At 52.0% G+C, this 20756-nt stretch overlaps 6 protein-coding genes across 6 annotated transcripts; 3 read left to right on the forward strand and 3 right to left on the reverse strand.

Annotated features, from left to right (window-relative positions):
• Positions 1–1243: 1243 nt before the first annotated feature.
• J7T55_010274 (uncharacterized protein) lies at positions 1244–2846 on the forward strand (the record flags this gene model as incomplete). The annotated part of the gene is made up of 2 exons (XM_053134336.1): positions 1244–1886; positions 1981–2846. 2 exons carry the CDS (start codon positions 1244–1246, stop codon positions 2844–2846), a joined length of 1509 nt encoding a protein of 502 aa, XP_052987831.1.
• A 1270-nt stretch (positions 2847–4116) lies between these two features.
• Positions 4117–6050, forward strand: J7T55_010275 (uncharacterized protein; the record flags this gene model as incomplete). The annotated part of the gene is made up of 8 exons (XM_053134337.1): positions 4117–4281; positions 4370–4402; positions 4484–4621; positions 4680–5246; positions 5317–5551; positions 5622–5654; positions 5723–5794; positions 5857–6050. 8 exons carry the CDS (start codon positions 4117–4119, stop codon positions 6048–6050), a joined length of 1437 nt encoding a protein of 478 aa, XP_052987832.1.
• Positions 6051–6197: 147 nt separating this feature from the next.
• On the reverse strand, positions 6198–7353 carry J7T55_010276 (uncharacterized protein; the record flags this gene model as incomplete). Its single annotated transcript, XM_053134338.1, has 3 exons — positions 6198–6722; positions 6774–7035; positions 7091–7353. The coding sequence occupies 3 exons, from the start codon at positions 7351–7353 to the stop codon at positions 6198–6200; spliced, it is 1050 nt and encodes a 349-aa protein (XP_052987833.1).
• Positions 7354–9330: 1977 nt separating this feature from the next.
• Positions 9331–10719, forward strand: J7T55_010277 (uncharacterized protein; the record flags this gene model as incomplete). The annotated part of the gene is made up of 6 exons (XM_053134340.1): positions 9331–9495; positions 9547–9651; positions 9731–10107; positions 10176–10243; positions 10298–10369; positions 10499–10719. 6 exons carry the CDS (start codon positions 9331–9333, stop codon positions 10717–10719), a joined length of 1008 nt encoding a protein of 335 aa, XP_052987834.1.
• A 273-nt stretch (positions 10720–10992) lies between these two features.
• Positions 10993–12458, reverse strand: J7T55_010278 (lternative oxidase; the record flags this gene model as incomplete). The annotated part of the gene is made up of 2 exons (XM_053134341.1): positions 10993–12029; positions 12089–12458. 2 exons carry the CDS (start codon positions 12456–12458, stop codon positions 10993–10995), a joined length of 1407 nt encoding a protein of 468 aa, XP_052987835.1.
• Positions 12459–15314: 2856 nt separating this feature from the next.
• J7T55_010279 (uncharacterized protein) lies at positions 15315–18939 on the reverse strand (the record flags this gene model as incomplete). The annotated part of the gene is made up of 3 exons (XM_053134342.1): positions 15315–16822; positions 17112–17439; positions 17593–18939. 3 exons carry the CDS (start codon positions 18937–18939, stop codon positions 15315–15317), a joined length of 3183 nt encoding a protein of 1060 aa, XP_052987836.1.
• Between the last annotated feature and the right edge of the window lie 1817 nt (positions 18940–20756).

Below are 20756 nucleotides of genomic sequence, written 5' to 3' on the forward strand. Positions count from 1 at the left end.
GCGGTTCTGCCGAGCATTTTGCGTGACGATTTGGTGGCTCGTGTTGGGAATTGTAAATATGCCAAAATGCATATCCAAAATAGTTTTCTTCGAAATTGAGAATGTCTTGGGACATTAAGCCTACCGGAATTTAGGGAATTTAAGAGCGGTTAATTATTACTAAACCCCTCTCGAAACTAAGGGACGAATCTGCGATCGGTCGTAGCTCTTGTGGGACCCGTGACGCAATTTTATGTACGATAAAGCAATGTGACAGCGGCCCAGAGGCAGCAGCATAATGACCGTTACAATTCACTGGTGTTTCTCCAGACGATCATGCTAGACTTATGCAGAGTGAACTCCAACGGCCAGTCACATATCCACACTTCATAAAGGAGGATCGAAAATCAGGATCGCCATCGCGTCCTTGCATCGTAATCGACAGAAAGAAGCTATGTAGAGTCTTCATGATTGTTTCTTCCACATCATCACGGGACTGCCCGAGCCGCGCGTGTTACTGCAGCAATGCTCCTATAGTCGCTGAAGCTCGCGGCCAATGTGCACCCCCGGTTCAACCGAAGGTAAACAAACAGGGATATTTAAAGGGAAGGCGACTTCGCCGCGGTTCAGACTAACCTATATGCTGCAGATCAATACCTGCATCCATCCACATTCAAGCAAGCGCATAATGTCGCTCAGCCGCCTTTGCCTCGGGAGGTCATTTAAGGTTTGAGTAGTGTGCCCTTTTACCCCGTGGGGAAGCTGTTGATGCCGAGGCCACGACCTGAGACGACGGCTATCCCCTCACTTCACTTCATAGCCCTTGCGTGGCAAACATGGATCCGACGCTAGGTAATGGACAAAGTGTATCATCCGTTCCAAGGCAGATGAGGGGTACTATAGGCTACTTAGGCATGTAACCGTGAAAGTGAAGCAAGGTTTAGCATTAGAGAAGCCTTTTCTGTCCTCGCTGTTCTGAGGTGACCGACTGTTCTTTTCCCAGGAACAAGTTTCATATCAACCAACCCTCTGTATAACTCCATGGAATAAGATGGCGCCCACAGCTTTCTCTCCAGGGAATTTCCAAGACCTCTTTAGACCTTATAGCCCTCTTGTCACGGTTGCGTTGCCGGTGACGGCAGCCTTGGCCCTACACGCCGCAGTTCAGATCAGGGAGCCGTACGCTCACCATTCTGTGATCTTTCTTGGCCTTGTCTTATTCGGAACACATTCTTTCATCAAACATGCCTGGCAAGTGGACAATATGGCCGCCACGGCGACTGTCGCGGGCATGCTTTGCCTCTTTGCTGCCGTGATGGCAGCCTCCATAACCATTTACCGGGTCTTTTTCCATCCATTGAGGCACATCCCGGGTCCTGTATCCTGCAAGATTTCCATGTGGACCTGGGTTCACGCCGATTGGAATGGCAAGCGAGCAGATATTATCCGCGAGCTGCACGAAAAGTATGGCAGCGTCGTCAGAATTGGTCCTCGCGAAGTCTCATGTACCAATCCGGCTGCAATTCCTTTGATCTACGGCCCGACAGGCCCCTCCAGTACATTTGTTCGAGGTCCATGGTACACAGCGCAGAGCACGATGCCAGATGTACATTCGTTGCAGAACGAGCCAACCCTACCAGAACACAGCCGTCGTCGACGGGACTGGGATCCGGCCTTTTCAATCAAAGCATTGGCTGGCTACAAGGGAAACATACAACGCAATGCGGAAACACTGTTGGATCAAGTCGCTAGACTATCGCGCGAGGGGTTGGTCGACATAAGAGAGTGTATGATGTGGTTTGGATTCGACGTGATGGGCGAGCTTGGCTTCGGCAGGTCATTTGGCACTTTGGAGGCCGCGAAGACATCTGCGTTAGTACATCTGGTTGAGTTGGGTGTGCGAAGTAGTAAGCAGTGCCACTCCCCTATCTGATCCATCTTTCTTTCGCGTCTATTGCGCAAAAAGAGTCAAGCCAAATCACTGACAAACCTTGCCCACAGTCAACTCGATAGGGAACGTACCCTACGTGGCACATGTGATGCGTTTCTTCCCAAGTCCCATTCAGAAATTCGAGGCGTGGCTATCAGAGGCTCTCGAATGGCGGATGAGCCACCAGGGGGAGAAAGAATTCGTCGGCGCAGATGTTTTTGCCTATTTGCTCGGGGAACAGGGCAAACAACGTCGCAAATTGGACCGGCGAGAGCTGCAGCAGGACTGCATGCTCATGGTCGTCGCGGGTTCCGACACGACGTCCAACTCCATGACCTTCTGCCTTTACGAACTGGCCCGGCACCCCGACATCGTAGCCAGGCTGCGGGAGGAGCTTGATCCACTGGTCTCCGGGCCTCTCCAGCCGCAAGACTTTGACAGCTTGCGTGACAATGCGCCGCTGCTCAACGCGTGCATCAACGAGACTCTCCGCCTTTGGCCGCCAGTCCCGTCGGGACTGCAGCGGACCACGACAACATCCTTGACCTTGCCTGATGATGCCCGAGGCAGTCAAGGCAGGATCGTCTTGCCGCCTGGCACTGTCGCCTCGACACATACCTGGACAATACACCGCGACCAAAAGAACTTTTGGGACGCAAATAGCTTCATTCCCGACCGCTGGATGGAGACCAATGAAGGTGTAGCGGCACACAACGCCAAAGCCTGGGCGCCGTTCGGTTTCGGGTCAACGTCGTGCATTGGGAAGAACTTAGCCTACATGGAAATGAGGGCAGTCTTGGCCCAGTTTATCGTCAGATTCAACTTTGCCATTACCCCAGCAGATGATAGGGAATTCCTAGAGTCAGTTCGGGATCAATTTGTCGTGTCTGCTGGGGCTATGAAGCTCCAAATTGCGCCTCGAAAGCAAGAGTCGTGATCTTCAGAATCAGCTCGGAGGATACATGTTCGTCTTCAAAGCAAGATTACTAGCAGTGCTGGACGTTGGACGGTGCTCAAGCAGAAGTGAATACTGAAGCTCGTCAGTCCGCAGGAACACGACGTGAACGTGGCACAATACCGTTATATCAGAGTTACGAGAATGAATTGATCGGAAGCCAGTATGGATATTGAAAGAGAGATGGCTACATCGTGGGTAGAGTCTGATAAAAGATGGGCTTCGTGACAAATCCACAGCCGAAAATGGGTTTGATCGTTCACTTGCCTGCTGATTGCTGAAGGAAACAAATTGTCAACTAATTGCTGCTGATGATGGAATGCTGTACCTACCATGACTTCCGACATTATTCATTACTATCTCTGCTAGACCTTGCTCCGCGGCCGCTGACTCCTGCTTAACATACCCAGTTCGTCCAGACTCGGGCATATCGCTCTACCCAAGTACTCAGCTGGCATGATCTTCAGTATAACTCTTTTGAAAATTTTCTAACGGTCGTTGTCAGGTTCAAATGCGGATCCTTCCATGGTTTGTTCCGTGGCTCAACCGTCCCTGCGCTGTCGCCAAACCGTAATACAAAGCATTTGTCTAATCATGGGTAACATGTTCTCGATATCTCATACCTTTCGTCTCAGTGGCCCCTGACTGTTTTGAATCATGTCTACAATCTTGGAGCGCTGTTGTTCACAGTCGAGCGTCTCACCTGCATCCAATGGCTTGGGGAGTCCAGACAAGGTGCTTCATCCGACCTGCCAGGCTTGATCCGGCACACTGTGGCGCGTGTATGCCCTGCACTATTGCACAAGTGGTTTGATGGCACACCTTTCAGATCCACCGTAAGCCACAGGATGACCGCCTTTGTGGGCGGGTAGTCCCCCGAGCGTCCGGGTTACTTAGAAGGGTTACTACCTTGCGAACAAAAGCCGGGGTAGTGTGGGGGAACATGCGGAGGTATCACCTAAAAGGCATTGATAGTCCCAATCAGTCGGTGCCATTTATTATGGGACTAATGACCACGAGCCCGACCCTGCCTTGGTATTGACGTTGCGGGGTGATGGGTTTGACTCTGGGGTAAAAATGGGGAAATGGCGTCGAGGTCTTAAAAGGGTATTTCCGCCCCAAGGAACTGGTTCAGCGGAAAATGTCTCGTCTCTGATTATCTTGTTTACTTCAGATTCCTCTAACTACCCAGGCCTCCCTGGCATAAAACCCTTTCTCCTCCAAGATCTGTTTCATCGCGGGAGACGCCAGCATGTCGAACCAGGTTGACACCAAGGAAGGACATCCGTCAACGTTCGCCCACCTCGAGGATGGCCCACGGACCGATACCGGGAAAGATGCCGAGGAACGTGCGCTGCTCCGGAAGATCGATATGCGACTGGTCCCTTGCGTTTGGATTATGTACCTGATGAGCTACGTAAGTGCTTCCAGACACGACTTTCTGTTGCTCACTAGTTGTCTGATCTCATTTTCTTGATCTCCTTGCTGACTAGTGAGTATTACAGCTCGATCGAAGCAACATCGGCAATGCTTACACCGTAAGTCTCGGTCCACCCCATTTGGGAAAATCGACGCTTTATAAGAAAGGCAGAAGAGTCTGATACAGTGCATATATCCAGGGAGGCATGGGCGACGAGCTGGGGATGACCAGCACCGACTATTCTATCTCTCTTCTGGTATTCTTTATTAGCTATGTGCTCTTCGAAACACCATCCAATATGATCCTGACGAGAGTCCGGCCTAGCATCTACATGCCAGTGCGTCCTCCTCCCTTTCGTATTATCAACTCATCAGGCCATTGACTTCCCAAACCAGACGCTCATGTTTCTTTGGGGCGGTCTCTCGATGTGTATGGCTGCAGCCCATAGCTGGCAAGTGGTAGCAGGTCTTCGCTTCCTTCTTGGGGTCCTAGAGGCCAGTTTCGCACCAGGAGTACTCTTCCTGCTCTCAGCATGGTACAAGAAAGGCGAGCTCGGCCGTCGCTATAGTGTCTATTACACAGCTGTAGCACTGTCCGGCATGTTTGGCGGCCTCATCGCCGGCGGGCTCCTGCAAACTTTGGATGGCGCACATGGAATAAGTGGCTGGAGGTGGCTTTTCATCGTCGAAGGGGCAGGGACGTGCTTGGTATCGGTAGCTGCGCTGTTTGCCCTGCCCGATTTCCCGTCGACAACTCGTTGGCTCACGCCTAATGAACGCGCTCTGGCCAGCAGACGTCTTGCCAGAGACTCCCTTGGCGATACCCAAGATGGCGAGACAATCCATCACAAGGTTGCCCTGAAGATGGCACTCACAGACTGGAGAACATGGGCTTTCGTCCTCACTTACATGGCCACAACAGGCGCCCAGACGATACAATATTTTATCCCTGAGCTTGTGAAGGTATAGTCAACCGACCGCATGTATTCCCCTCGACGGCCTCAGCTGATTCTTAATCCGATCGTTATTGTAGTCGATGGGATACACAGGGTTCGAAGTACAGTACTACACCGCGCCAATCTACGTCTGTGCCTTCGTGGCCATCCTTGCTTTCTGTTTTTCCTCCGACTTCTTCAAGGAACGCGCGTTCCATCTAGCAGCCGCCTCGGCACTGGCTATTGTTTGCTTCGCCGTTCTCATCGGCGTTTTGAACAACACAGGACGATATGTCCTTTTGTGTTTTGGTGTTGCAGGTGTCTATGCTGCATGTGAGTGACAGAAATGTCCTTTTCTTTTTCCAGACTACATATTTGCAGAGTCACGCTGACCCACTACAAGGCCCTCTTGTTAGCATATATGTCTCGAACTCTAGTGAGCTTCTCCATCATTCACATCCGTCACAGGCTCCAATTTGGCTACTAACAAAGCTTGACGCGAAGTTCCTCATCCTTCTGAAAAACGCGCCATTGTTCAAGCAACAGTCAACGCCCTTGGAAATAGCGCCTCGATTTGTGAGACTGTCCTTACCCGTAGACACAAAGTTTCTGACCACTTCTGAACTAACATCTCGTAGATGGCTCATTCCTCTTCCCAAGTAAGGACAATAACCATAACCGTCTGGGCTTCAGCGTTACGATGGTTTTCATGGTTATCGCTCTAATTATGGCATTCGTACTACGATATTTGCTCGCCAAATTCCCTTACCCAGAGCTTGTCGTACATGGACATGGAGCTGCACCAGCAAAAGATGATAAAGAAGTGGATTAAGGGTTTTATTGAGCCCATCCAGCTTAGAACTGCGGGCCTCATTAAATTATATACAATATTCTACAGCGATACAAGCCGATTTGCTTGAGCAGGCTGCAAAATTGCTTCGCTAAGCCCCTCGCATCTACAAGAAGATGGTCCTCAGCATCAAGGCTTCCACGTGAGCCACGAGAACAAATCCTCATGAAATTGCTCGGGATCCTCCAGGTGTGGCGCATGACCCTGATCAGGGTAGTGAATGAACGTGCAGTTCGGAATCTTTGCTGCTGTTTGAGGTCCAAGCACAGAGTAGTTTCCCAGCTTCGCCGCGACATCGGCGGGCGACCACTGTTTGCCCACCGCGGTGTTGTCCTTGTCTCCGACAATCAGCAAGGTGCGCGGATAGATCTTGTCGAAGGAATGGGCGATCGGCTGCGTGAGCACCATGTCAACAACCCGGGCCTGGTTAATGAGGAAGTTGTGGCGCTCGCTGCCGTAGTAGATGTTGGCGGACATGGTTACCCACTCGTCATATGACGAATCCCAGTTACCGACGTAGTAGGTTGCGTTTTCGTACGCCTTGATGGAGTCCCAGGTCGTGGAGTTCTCGGCCTGCCAGTTGTACTGCAGGCTGGGGTACGGAACGCCAACTTCCAGCCAGTCTTCTAGACCCATTGGATCAACGAGAACCAGCTGTCACACGTATGAGCATTTGTATTTGGGACAGATATTCAGATCACTCACCTCAGTAACATTGCTTGGGTACATCATGGAGTACCTGGCAGCCAGCATGCCGCCCAGAGAGTGGCCAATGACCGTCACCTCGTATATGTCTAGGGCATTAAGCAAGCTGCTTGTGCTGGAGGCGAATTGCTGAAGGCTGAATTGGTAGTTCTCGGGCTTGCTAGACTTGCAGAAGCCGATCTGGTCGACTGCGATGACGCGGTATCCATGAGCTGTCAGCTCGTTGATGGTCTGAATCCATGTCGGGCCACAAAAGTTCTTCCTGCTTCATGTTAGAAATTGTCATGACAGAAGGTAGTCCATTGAAAAGTTCTGACCCGTGGAACACAACAGCAACCTGTCCGTTGGACGTCACATTTGCTCGTGGAGGCACATCCATGAAGGCCATCTGAAGCTCTTGGAACTGGCTCTCGAAGTTGTACACGTGCACGGGATACGGGTACGTATAGTTGGATCCATTGAGATCGAATGGCTGTGGTCTTGTGTCGATCGAACCCTCTGTCTGGCCAATAGACCCAGTGCCTTGCGCCTTTGAGGCGAGAAGCCCGAGGGCCAGGGAAAACAGAGCCGCAATTCGCATCGTGGGGGTGTGAAGGAGTGCCGCACGTATTGGACTCTGCCTGCTAGCTGAGGACACTAGAAGATGATGCACATGTAGTGTAACTTCTCCATGTACGATAGCTTGAGGTGACAGTCCCCATATACCTCTCAGAGGCAAGAGAGGGGATACAATCTTTATCGGCCCGCGACCCCTTGTCGTTCAGTGCGGGCGAGTTCCTGCATTTCGGAGCTGCTCTAGCTGGGTTAGCTATGGCACGAGGACGGCCGCATAACCGGAAGCATCCCCACAAATATCTGATTGTACCTTAAAGAATCAGTGCCCTGGAAGTAACCCGACGTGATGGATCAGATCGGATGGCTTCGGCTCGCTTGCAAAGTCCTGCCTGAGGATTCAGTTGAGAACTTGAGTTGGCCAGGGTGTTACACCGCGGAAGGTCTCGCTGGGGCCGCGCTGATCCTGCCCGATTTGCTTTGTACTGTGGACTGTTGGGAATTGTGATTGCATGGGGCTGCGATCCGTTCGTGGGTTACTCGTCGTGTACAACGATGAAGTAGCCCACTTGGGCTGTTGAAAACCGATGGAAAATTGATGTCTCCAGAAGGCCGGGGGGAGGAGTGCTCATTAATTGGCTGGCTTCAGCAGAGGGTCCATATTCAGTGCTTCCTAGTAAAGGAAGCGATATGCAGTTGGTTCCTCAAAAAAGTTCAGCTGATTAGAACAGTAGTGGGTCTGTTGAATTCCTAGTCAGCTCGTGCAAACCTTTTAAAGTCCGTAGCCCGAGGCAATGTGGTCACAGAATCCTGCAAGCCTCAAATGCATGCTGCATCAGTGCATAATTCTGCTGCCAGCAAATGCCGGCAGAAGCAAGTCAACAATCAAGTGTGTACTGAACAATGGCAGGTCGATATGATCTGCGCTTTTTGTTGCGGTCTTAGCATATTTGATATATCACATGTCGCATTACAATTTCCGGACACAGTGGGGCTTTCTTACTGTCTAAACTCTTCATGACCATCTGTCCTTTTAGCAGACTCCATTCTCTCGTAACAAAAACCGGAGGCTATCTCTCGGCACGCACCGACTTGAAACCTTCCACAGACATCAGCTCGCCCGCACATGTGCCAAGCAAAGTTTCTGTTACCATCATACAATGGACAGCGTCATGATATTTGATCTCGGATCGATGTTGATAGATTTCTCGAATCTGAGAGTACTCGTGTGGGGTGTTGATCTCCCGTTGAACCACGTTGAATATTTCCGAGTCTTGTTGCAGGTCGACCGTCTTTCTGACTACGCAGCGTTGCTCAGAATTGCAAACCTCTTGATACAAACCATTCCAGAAAGCTTAGTACACTTTCCCTGAGACACAGAACAGATATGATAAGCCTGTCAACAACAGAGGCCTCCCCGATTTGCAGAACAGCTAGATGATTTCGCTCCCCATTGCGTACAGGGCCGAATCGTTCTACAGCTTGGGCAATATCGGAAGCCCAGCCGAGCAGCGACAAGGGTCCGCCAGGACTTTTCGACCATGTGGAGCACCGACCCATTCTGCTGGGCCATGTATCCCTCTCTCGCAGCTGGGCCACTCTTGCGTCTTGCAGCAAGGGGGTTCTCGTGATTCTACGTGCTTACACCGTCTCAAGGAATGCATCCCTTCAGCTCTGCTAACCCCAATGAGAATCATATTTGACGCCTCTTGGCGCCACTCCCGTCTATTGTCCCTGATCTCCAGGGGTAGTGCAAAACTCAAAACCTTCAGTGGTCCCAAATCGTCCGCAAAGAAATACTATGATCTGAAGGGACTATCTCGGGTTCCAGACCGGACCTAAGCTGTAGATCAATATCTGGCGTCCTGATTCCACAGCCGAAATCGCAGGCTTTCACATAATATATTGACCTCTTGCCCATGGCCATTCGGCGGCCATGAACTAGTCTTATCTACCCTTGCGTGAGTCTGCTCGATCTCTAGCAGCTTTGCTCTTTGGAGTTCCAATGGCTGCTGGAAACGTCCCCGGCGAGAGCAACGCGCCTGTGGTACAGATACCCTGCATTATCTTCTTCGTCATCACCCCTTTTATCATTGCTGCTCGATTCTGGTCCCGACACAACTCGACGTCGTCTATTGGCTGGGATGACTGGTGTTGCCTTCTGTCCTGGGTATGACCCTTGGACCTGTCCATTTGTACTCATGACTGATGAAGGCCTCAGATTTTCTGCCAGCTCGTGTCAGGTCTTATGCTTGGCTCTTGCGCCTATGGATTCGGTCAACATATTTACAATTTATCCCCTGATAATAGGCTCATGGCTTTGAAGGTGCGTACACTGGCGATCTTCGATCCGGTCCCCGACGTCGGCCTCGAACCGCGCTGACCGCAGAAACTCACCATTTCAGCTGTTCTACATCGCACAAATCTTCTACAAGCTTACCATGAATTTGACCAAGATATCAATTCTGCTTCTATACATGCGGATCTTCGAAGTATTTGTCTGGTTCCGATGGGTCGGCCGCACCCTTATTGGCATAGTGACCGCTTACATGATCGCGGCATTCTTCGCGGCGGTGTTCCAGTGTACCCCAGTGCAAAGAGCATGGGATAAATCCGTTCCGGGAACTTGCATTAGTATCGAGAAGAATTGGTACGCCAATGCGGGCTTCTCCATTGCCACAGATGCAATTATTCTGTTGCTTCCCATAAAGCCGGTACTGTCTCTCAAACTTCCCGTTGGTGAGAAGATTGCGGTGTTGGGTGTATTCGTTCTCGGCGCGTTGTAAGTGCTCCTTCAACTACGCTCATCAAGACCAGAATAGCAAGGCTAATCAAGAATTGGAATCTCAGTGTTACATTGACCAGCATTCTCCGCATGCAAACACTGAAGTTCTCGTCGACGAGCTCGGACATTACATGTATAGTGCCACAAGCTCACCTTCCTCTGACGTCCTTATACTGATGGTACTTAGATGACATTGCATCGTCCATGTGGACTATCATCGAAGACAACACAGCCATCATCTGCGCTTGTCTTCCGATGTGTAAGAGGTCCCTAGCGGTTGTCTTCCCCTGCTTGGCTTTCCGGGGCCACCAAACTTTAAAAGGCAACGAGCCGTCTCAACCTTCTATTGGAAGCCGCATCAGGTGGACTCAATTTTTTGACGGGACAGCGGGCAAGAAGATCCAGGCAGCCCTGGCGCTTGATGCTCGCCAGGTTAAAACGCACTCAGAAGTGCACACAGGCAGTTACCCGAGCGAAGAGTTCATCATGTCCCCTATGCATGGCAATGAGGCGAATGAGTCACCGGGCTCACAAGAAGCGGGTGCCATTCGTAAAGTTACTAGATATGAGGTCTCTTACGAAGATGCGCCAATGCCGCGTACCAATTAGTACATACACGATGTTCATCACATATTCACTCACGCATACACATGTTCTGTACATGAGCTTACTGATGCTTCTATTCGAGACGAGTTCACAAGCCCAGGCCTTCTACTCACGTCATGTGTCTCAGGCGAGACTGCAGTCATGGAAACCGTGGAACGCGAAATGCAATCTTCTTGTACTGGAATGAGAAACTTGTCTAGCTCTTCAGCCCCTTTACGCCTGCCGTGACGCCAAAATTGCGCTGAATGAACAAAGGGAAAAACAGCCCACCACGGCTCATAACCACATGCACGGATCTATGACTGGTTGCGCCCCAATCGGGCCGTACAGAATGCTGTACTCGTCCTCGTATGTAAGCGCATGGGTGTTGTAGTCATACGGGTCCAACTCGCTCCAAGCATGCCTCTTGAGCGCAATAGTCCAGCTCCAGCTGCTCTCCCAAATGCCGACGAAGCGGGTCGCCCGGAGCATGATGTCCAGGTCGACGAGCGCCATCTGGTCCCACGTGAGCGTGTCGAGGATCATGACGTCGGCCTCGTCGAGGATGTCCCACTTCTGCAACACCTGCACGCCGGTGGTGTGCGTTTCGTTGACGCGGATCTGAAGGTCCGACAGGTCCGCCTTAAGCCGGTCCACGTCGCTCGCCGTCCCCGTCGCCACGTATATGGCACCCAGCTGGTAGCGCTCGAGCTGCTCGCGGACGTTCTGGCTCTGCGTCGCGAATGACGTCCAAGATTCGAGCTGTGCATCTGCCTCCGTTCGGATGTGAGCGCCCAGGAAGGCACCCTTGGACGGGCTCGCCGGGGTCTCATGGATGTCAAGCTTCTTGTACAGGTTGTACAACGCGCGGGCCGACAGCTCGCGGATGTGCGTGGGGAATCGCGCGATGTGGCCGAAGGCGCTTCGAAACTCGTCGCCGTCGTATCGCACGGGCCACGAGAAGGCGACGTCGTCGAAACTCATGCGGATGGGGTGCTCCTTGGTCGGCTGGGGCAGGTTGTTCTGCTGGATGATTCCCTCGACGTGCTGATCGAGTGCAGGCCTCCACAATGAAGCGTCGATTAGGACGTTGCTGTTCTCCACCGGGATGAGCCTCTTTGGCTGGACAACGTGGATCTCACTCTTGGGCGGGATGTTGTACATCGGGTCATCTTCGTCGACTATCCGCAGCTGAGGGCAGTCTTCGGCCATGGTCTTGAAGAAGTGGTCGCTGTCGAACATGTATGAGATCGGAATGTCAGTATCCCAGCCAAAGCTGTTCTCCATCTTCTCGAATGCTTCTCTAGCGTGAAGGACAGGCCTGATGAGGATTGCTACGAGCCATTGGGTTAGTAAAGGGTACTCTTTAAAGAGGACTTCGGAGTCTCCCTACCTCCAGCTTCAATGGCAAACCTTGCGCAGCCAAGCAAGTTGATCTTGAGGTTGCCAATGCCACCTGCGAGCCTGTTACATTCGACTATTCTGTCGTCGCGCCATTTGGCCTCGCCGCAGAGCTTGCGCACAGGTGCTGGGTCATATTCGTCCACATAGATGTCGTTGGCCAACGCCTCGTTCACAAATTGCTTCCGCGTCTTCCAGTCACCCTTCTGCCCCGGGTAAGCCAAATCGCTGAGATGTGAGCGTATGGTGTCGAGATCCGGACGTGAACCACTCGTAATGAACAGAAATATGACTATCGATAATACCAATGCGACTATATATCGTTTGGATAAGAGGTTGAACCTGTTCGGTGGGAGATACATGATGGCGGCGTGTCACTGAGATGCCATGTCGGTTGGGATACAGGTGCAAAAGAGAATGTCCGAGAGTTTGAGGATCCAAGGGGGGTCTGTGCCGCCGCGTCAGTTGGTGGCGTACACCGGGCAAGGGGTAGCTGAACCTTAGTCGCTATCCCGGTAACGGTCGGCGGCTATGCAAAGTATGTGGAGCGGCTGGGACCTCGACGCGTGTACCTGGGGATGCCAGCCTCTTCTACTTTTGGAGAAAGCTTATCTGTCCTCTGGTAAGAAATGTTATCAGCGTTGGGCGTGAGACGAAATGACGGTAGATTGATGTGTCTTACTTCTGAGACAGACCATGCATGCAAGGGAGCGACATTGCTCGCTGGAGTGGGACAAAGAGGTCTGAGAAGACCAAAGCTGGGGCCTAGACTGTACTAGACGCCTCTACTACTGCTGTTGCTATTGCCATGGCCACGTTCAATCACATGCAAGGAGTACCTGATTATGACAGTCCATGATTAAGCGCTCTGAAACATCTGCGCCTGTACGATTGTGCGGCGCTGCAGTCACAGAATGTATATTCCGATCAGCAGACGTGACTCGCCATCCCACAGAAATAAGCCAATTGTGGTTTCGCAGCTTCTAAATTCTCCAGTCTCTGACCTGTCACCGGGAATAAGGCTGATGGCGGAACCGATTCCGTTAGCCATGAATCGTGCTGGTGTCACATCATCACTCTCTACATATTGTGAGTGTGCTGCATCAAGATATTAGAAACATTTTAATTCTTTGAAAAAATTCTCGAGCCCTTCTCGAGTACTCCTGGAATTGTAGGTCTCGCTCACTAGAACGTGAGCAAGAACATCATGAGAAATAATTGGTTTGGTCCATTCCTTGCTTGCATTGACAACCAGCAATTGAGCGACCCTGTCTGAAGACACAGGATCTTGTGTTGAACCAGGTCGTGTCTGCATAGCAATACTGCTGAACGCGGGATTCACGCACCGGCGATGTGTGGCAGGATTTTCCGCTGAAATGCTCTCACACCAACTCACCAACTCTGCTGTCCCTCTCGCGTCTCCCTGACACCCACTTTCCACTGGCCGCCGACCATGAACACTGGATGGGTCGGACTATCGCGGGACCAACACCACATAGACCTGCAAGTCAGCCACCGCAAGACCGACCGAACCTACCTCGCCAGACTCATCCACCATGCTCCTCCCAACGCACGCCTTCCCCTCCAAGCAGGATCGAAGGGCATCAGATGGACCCGGTGCCACCTCCAGATGACTTGCGCGCGGCTTGACCCACGACCTTTCTCCGGCCCCGGCTAGCAGCGGTCACCACTCTTATTACCACCATCTTGTGGTTGTTGGCCGGTTCGGCACGGATGGAATATGGCGGGCACACACACGAAGTCGGCGGAAGTTCTTCTCTCCAAGAATATCGGATATCGGATGTCGGTGTCGTCGCCATGGGTGTCACCGTCGAAATGGAACCTAAGTAAACACTGTAGTCAGCTGAAACAAAAGAGGAGGAGAGGGGGGGCGAGGAGGGCAGGAACGGGGAAGGGAGACTCACTGATATTTTTGCTAATATGGCCAAAGGAAATTGGTCGGAGTGGGAGAGAAGAACAAGGTTTGCGCGCTTACTGGCGCGCTGTGTGTGTATGTGCCCGCAATTCGTCTTCGGCTGATGGTGGTGGTGGATTTACGCCGCTGTTCTCGCCAGAGACGGAGGATCGTGAGCCCCGCGCGCCCAGCCCTCCAGAGACGGTTCACCAAGATCCCTTGATGCCCTTCTCCCCTGCTTGAAAAGGCCAGAGCTTGCAGGTCAGAGCTGGCTTCAGAGGGGGCGAGGTCGTCGGCCGGTTCGCGGCTCCCAACCCACAAGCTTTCTGTGTTGTTAGTCCGTTGACAGCCCTAGATGGTTTACCTCAGTGCTCATGGCCCGCCTCGCGCCCATTTATGGGCATACCCTACGTTACCTTCCTCCACCTGGCTCACATCTCTCACCACAAGGCCACCCGTCGTCCTTTGACTTAGGCGAAGGTCTATCTTTATGGGTTAGCACTGTTCGTCGAGTTGCGTGGCAGGAGGCTGTGTGCTCACCTCAATTCCTTGATTCAAAGCACAAGACAAGGCGTCTTCCATTATCCCAAAGACAAATGCCCTCCAAGGCCTGAATATGTCAGCTGTAGAACACAAACGTTGCGGATCTGAACACACTTACCTGAGGCATCGATGCCAGTGATGAACATGGTATTGAGGTAACAGATAGATGGAGATGATGAACGCAGTGCAACAGACTATTGTGACGCTCCAAGCCACCACACTCGTTACGAAAGCCTATGTTCCGGCACAGCCTGTAAAGCTGGTCAGAGATAACTGGCTTCAGAGCAAGGTCTGTTCGCTTCGTGGGTTGTCGCTAAGACGCCAGATGATGCGCCTTTCAGCTGGTGGCGTGGACGCGAGTAGATTGATGAATTAGACATTAATTGAGCAGCTCCAGCAGTAAGCCTTCTGCAGGAAAGGAATCGGGGCGCTGACGGCACAAGATAGTTGTACAAAATGGTGCACAGGTAAGAAATAGGAAACTCGTAAAATCCAGAGAGACCCATCGCCGATCTCCTTCCTCCAGACAAGAAGAAACAAAAGGCATTTCTGAATCAAAAGAGAAATCTATCGTCGCAACACCTGGCCGAAAAAAAATCCTTTGTCAATGACAAATGGTGCAAGAGAACTGAATGTACAGAGCCCGCCTCGCTTTTTCTCTCGTACTCTCATAGAATATTATCCTCGGCTAGGGAAGACGATCTGAAATTCGCAAATCCATGTGGTATCAGAATCAAAGGTTTGCAATCGCTCAGCGAGCTTAGTTGACTGCGATCTGTGGCACCGGCGCAAGAGAGCCCATGCTCGTGGCAGATGGAAGAGACGTTGAGGTGGACGAAGCCGCAGGTAGGTTCTGCAGCATCTCTGCCAGGTTAGGCAGGGGGCCAGTCTCTCCAGCTTCAGCAATACCAGGCCGGTTGCGGGAGAACATGGCTATGGGGCGTCGCGATCCAGGAGTATCGCCGACGTCTTCTGCTCCAGTTGTGCGGCGGCACTTGGCTGGGTCCTCCTCAGGAGAGTCGTCCTCTGAATCCCTGCTGCGCTTTCCGATGCTCATCTTGGACATCATGGAATTGAGACTACCTGCAGGAGCTGCTGATGCGGGGGTCTCACTGACAAGGTCCTTGGTTGGCGCTGCAACTTGCATGGTGTTATTGCTGTCTCTGCCAGATGAAGGCTGGCCTGCCTCGTAGGCATTGCTGATGGGCTGCTGAGTCTCTCGCTCCGATGGCGGCTCGCCTGTAGTAATAGCTGCAGCAGATGGCTCACTGTCTTGATTGCCGTCACTCACATTTGGACCGGATGGGAGGTCGTCCACAGTGCCAGCGATCTCAAAAGGCGGCGAGGCATTGCCAACCTCGTCATCATCCATCGCCCAGCCGTTGGGGAGGAGATCATCGTCATCCGCATCAGCCGCGGCCGCGGTAGGACCGCCCGTGCCATCATTGCCATTGGGTATCTCGGGGGTGACTGGATCATCATCATCGAGTTTGCCAAAAATAAGGTCACAATATCGGCCCCAGTCGGCTTCCAGGGCCCGGCGCATGAACGCGTTGATGTAGTCGCGCTTGACCTTGGGACGCTTCGTCCAGTCGCCCGGCAGGAAGCCTTCGAAATTTTTCTCGAACTTCATGAAGCCTGTGATGCTGTGCGGCGTCTTCCTAGACAAGAGGCGCTTCTTGGACTTCTTTCTTGCGTCTGCAAGGTCCTTGAGCGCTGCTTTCACCCCGTATGCGTCCTTGGCTGGCATCCACTTCATAGGGCCGCCTTTCAGAGCGCTGAACTTGGCTCGTGCCTTTTTCAAAGCGCTGGTGAGGTCGTTGTCATCGTCTTCGTCGTCTTCGGCAGGGGTGGCTGGCGCTGGCACAGAAGCGGGTGGGGATGCTGGTACGGGTGCTAGTGCGGTTGCTGGGTCCGAGGCTGGTTCCGGTGCGGGTGCAGGATTTGGGTTGTTTAGATTAGAGTAAGCGGCCTGGTCGTACTCGAAAGGAAAGGGGATTTTGTTCTGTATGGGATCGATTGCAACAGGCACGGCTGACTGTTGGCGGGGCGGCTCGAGGTTAGCCTGAGGCGGGCTGGGCTGGGGTACGGTCGACAGATGAGTGCCCTCCTCCTGTTGGTTTGTAAGAGGCTCTGTTGATGATGGAGCTGCTATTTGTGGGACCTCCAGCGTTCCGTTGGCTTTCGCTGGGCTAAGTTGCGACGTATTTGCAAACTGGTTTGTCTCCTTGAAGTCCGCTGTCGCCTCCGCAGGTCCAGTATTTACCTCTGGGGTGATGTTAGGCACTGTAATGGGCTGATGAGCCACTTCTGTGTTAATATTAGTGCTGTAGATGGTAAGTTACGGGCTATGCTTTACCTGGTACAATGGGTGGAATGGTAGACTCCGGCCGAGGGAGCTGTGGCTGAGCTTCGGAAAGCTGGGGCGCAACGGACGGATGAGGGTAATCGGAAGACTGAGGAAAACAAGGAACTTGAGAGAAGCCAGATTGTTGTGGGAATCCAGACGGCTGAGGAAAACCAGAAGGCTGAGCAACATCAGAAGGCTGCCTAAAACCAGGGGCTCCAGGATACTGGGATTGCTGAGGATATTCAGACGGCTGAGAAATAACAGGAGTCTGAGGGACAACAAAAGGCTGAGGATCCAATACCTTGGGAGCCCAAGGGTGACCACCAAAAGCCTGGAGAGCAGATACTTCAGAAGCGGAGTGCTGGGGAGTGCATGGAATGACCTGGGCATCTGGCTGAAGGTCGGGAACCTGCGTAAATTGGGTCTCAGGAACAGTCGCTGGTCGAATAGCCCAAGGATGACTAAAAAAAGCCTGGAAAGCGGACATCTCAGAAGCGGACATCTGGGTAGTGTACTGAGGCTGGTAGACATATTTCTGTGAAAGGGGTTGGTAGCTCTGCAGCTCATGGACTGGCTCATGCGCGCTCGCCGGAGGAAGGTCCTAGGTTTCACCGGTCGGAGCATGCTGGCAGATAGAGAGTTGAAGAGCGTCGTCAGAGGGCATATCAAGTAGAGGCTGGCCGAGTACGAGGGGTTCGGGAGAAGTGGCATCAGAAGGAGCACCGCCGGTGCGAGGCGCAGGGTTCGAGGGGGCAACAGGGCCAGGAGGCGCGCCGCTCGATCCAGTGGTAGAGTTCGGGGGCTGCGCATTTCCTCCTTGATGCGGTCCGTTGTTGTTATTGTCATTGTTGTTGTTGACAGTGTCGCCGCCGTCATTGCCATTGCCGTGTCCGCCGCGGCCACATCGACCGCAACAGCAGTGCTGGCGAGAGATAGTCTCGATGATACTATTCAGGCGGGCGATTTCCTGGTTCTTGTTCACAATCTCGTCGTCTTTCTTCACGATCTCATCGTTCTTCTTGATGATCTCGTCATTCTTGGACGCGATCTCGTCGTGCTGCCTATTGATGACCTCTTGCTTCCTCTCGATCACCGTGTCACGTTGCCAGACGAGCGAGCATCTGCGGTCAACCTCAGACTTGAGGTTGCGGACCTCCTCGACTAGCGTTTCGTAGGCGGCATTGAGGTTCTTCTGGCCAAACTCGTGCATCTTGGCCAGCTTGGTCTGGGTCTTGATCTGCTGGTCCTTTTCAGCGATGATCGCGTCCTTCTTGTTCAGGGACTCGAAGAGGTCGAAAATAGTGTGCCTGGCGTTCTGGTAGCACTCGCGGACGGCATTGAGCTCCTGAGTGAGGCGGTACATGACGGTGTTGCTGCCCGCTGATTCTTTGGCCCTGCTCTGATCGCGCTGAGCCTTGAGCTTGACGATCGTCTCCCGGTGCTGCTCAGCCTCGTCCCGCCAGATGGCGACCTGCTCTCGGGCAGCATTCATCTCATCACGCAGGTAATCCTTAGTCCCCTTGAGGACTTTGTTGTCGGTCTGCATGGCGAGTTCCTCTTTCTCCAGGTTCTTGATCGCGTTCTTCAGATGGCAGATCTCGGCCAGCTCCAGGTCTTTCTCTCTTAGCTGAGCCTTGAGGCTCTTGATCTTGCTATTCATCCGTTGCATACTAGTATGAGTTGCGGCGGGCTCTTTGATATTGTTGTCGGGGGGGATTAGTTCACCGCGTTTGCGGAACCACTGCGAGACGGGCAGAGGACGGCGGCTGACGTCGACTTTCGAAGGTTCGGCGTATAGAATCAGGGAGAGCCAGGAAAGGGGGACATTGGCGCAGATGCTGATGAACATGGTCAAAACAAACATCATTGCCGCGGACTCGGATATATCGATATTCATTGCGTCGTGGTAGTCGGCTACGGCCTTGCAGAAACAGGTGATGGCCACAGCGAACGTGACGGCGCTGACGTGGTGGGGCTCGGTCACGAGGTAGGGCGTGAGAATGGCCGCGAGAAGGGCAAAGAGGAATCGGTACATCTTGGGCGATTGTCTTGTATCGTCAGATGTTGGGAGTAGAGAGGTGGTCGAAGTGAGAAGATAGATTGTTAAGGGAGGTGGGTAAAGAGCACTACCTAGGTATGTGCCTAAGTGAATGGAGATACTAAGCGCCAAACAAATATGAAGACGCTCAAGCAGGAGTAGTAAAATCAGAGTTGAGAACGGTTTGATCGTATTGCAATTGGCAAAGAATCAATCAAAAATCGCCGACGGGCAAGAGTTCTCTTTCTGTCGTTGTTGTGGAAGGGAAGAAGGGAGGTTTCGAAAAACACAATCGAGTTGGGAGAGCTTCAAATACAAGCTGTGCCAGGGCGGCTCCACTGGCAATGCTGCAGCTTGCACAGATCAGATAGATCTAATCGCTATTCACTAGATGACAGAAGTGAATTGCAGGCAGCTCAGAGCTCGAAGTGTTTGGAGGCACATGGGATGGAAAACGAAATGTTATGTGTAGGATGCAACCAGGTCTGGATTTGAATGTCGAAGTCTGCATCAACACTGAACTAAGACCCACTGTGGAAATTGAGAACAAGCTTGATGAGCAATGAATGGTATTGTGTATCTCATAGATTTACAAGACTAGGCTAAGCGGAGGCCTGTTTGAGAGCCTGCCAATGGCGATGGTGGTGGCCAGCGATCTACGTGTATCTCTACTCCTAGACTGACTTTTTCGATACTCAAGAGAAATTACTCCAGCTTGTCCCTGTGTATACGCCCATATTTGAGAGCGCTGGTAGGAACGCCAGATTCTCTATTGGTGTGGTCATCGAACCTTCCTGGGTTGAATGTTTGTCTCGACCATGCCACTTCACTATGGTAACGCAAGCATCGTGTAGCGTATTTGCCTCTGAAATAACGGAATTGGCCAAAAAGAAAACACCACAGTCTCGTGCTAAGGTAATTCTATAGAGACCATGTCTGCATGGGAACCGTATTTATGTACCCAGATGCCAACAAGCTCAGGATAGTCAATAGGGCAGAGCAGTCATTGTGTGTGCAGGCAGCAGTGGTTGTGTGGACCTTGCCAAAATGGGGTATATCCTCGAAATTCCAAACGTCACTCATCACATGTCTTATGAATCTCCCACCAATCTCTGGAGCTTGTTCAACGAGTTTCGATCTGGCTCCAACTACTTCAGAGCATTCGAATGTTGAGACTGGGGACAAAGCCATGGTTGAAACTCATGAGGAATGCGTAGCGTATCTTCAATTTTGTCAAGCAAAACTGGGCAGTATAAAAGGACATCTGCCAGAGCAAGAGAAGGATGGCTAGCTAGGTGCACCAAACGGTATTTAACATAGGAACGCCGTGAGTGGCTCAATAAATAAAGAGTAGGTTTCCGCCTAGTTTCCAGGGATAATATTAGTAGAGGACTCCTGTTGTTGGCTACCTAAATATCTTTCTAATACCTGCTTTTCCCATGTCTGGCCTCCAGTGTACAAACAACGAACGAACGTATGGTTTGACTGAAGAGGTATTGATGCTGCATCTGAATAGGCGGCTGATATTCGGGATGTTCATTTAGATCTGGTTATCTTCACTGTGCAGGCTGGCATCTACCATTCTTTGGTAGCACTCTTAGGATCTCGTAGTACGCAGGACTTTTAATAGGTTCCTGACATAGGTAGCTAGGCAACGGTACTATTGTTCTCTGTAAGGGCTAGCTAAACAAAGAAGCTTCGAAAGGGTACAGGTCACACGTGTTCTCCAGCTATGCCCATGGCAGCACTCGTCCTACCGATTGTGCCGCCGTTGGTCAGGTCCAAGCGCTCAACGATTGGTAAACAAGCTGTTC

This window comes from Diaporthe amygdali (assembly GCF_026229845.1).
Source record: "Diaporthe amygdali strain CAA958 chromosome Unknown NODE_44_length_330046_cov_65_728535, whole genome shotgun sequence".
Taxonomy (NCBI): domain Eukaryota; kingdom Fungi; phylum Ascomycota; class Sordariomycetes; order Diaporthales; family Diaporthaceae; genus Diaporthe; species Diaporthe amygdali.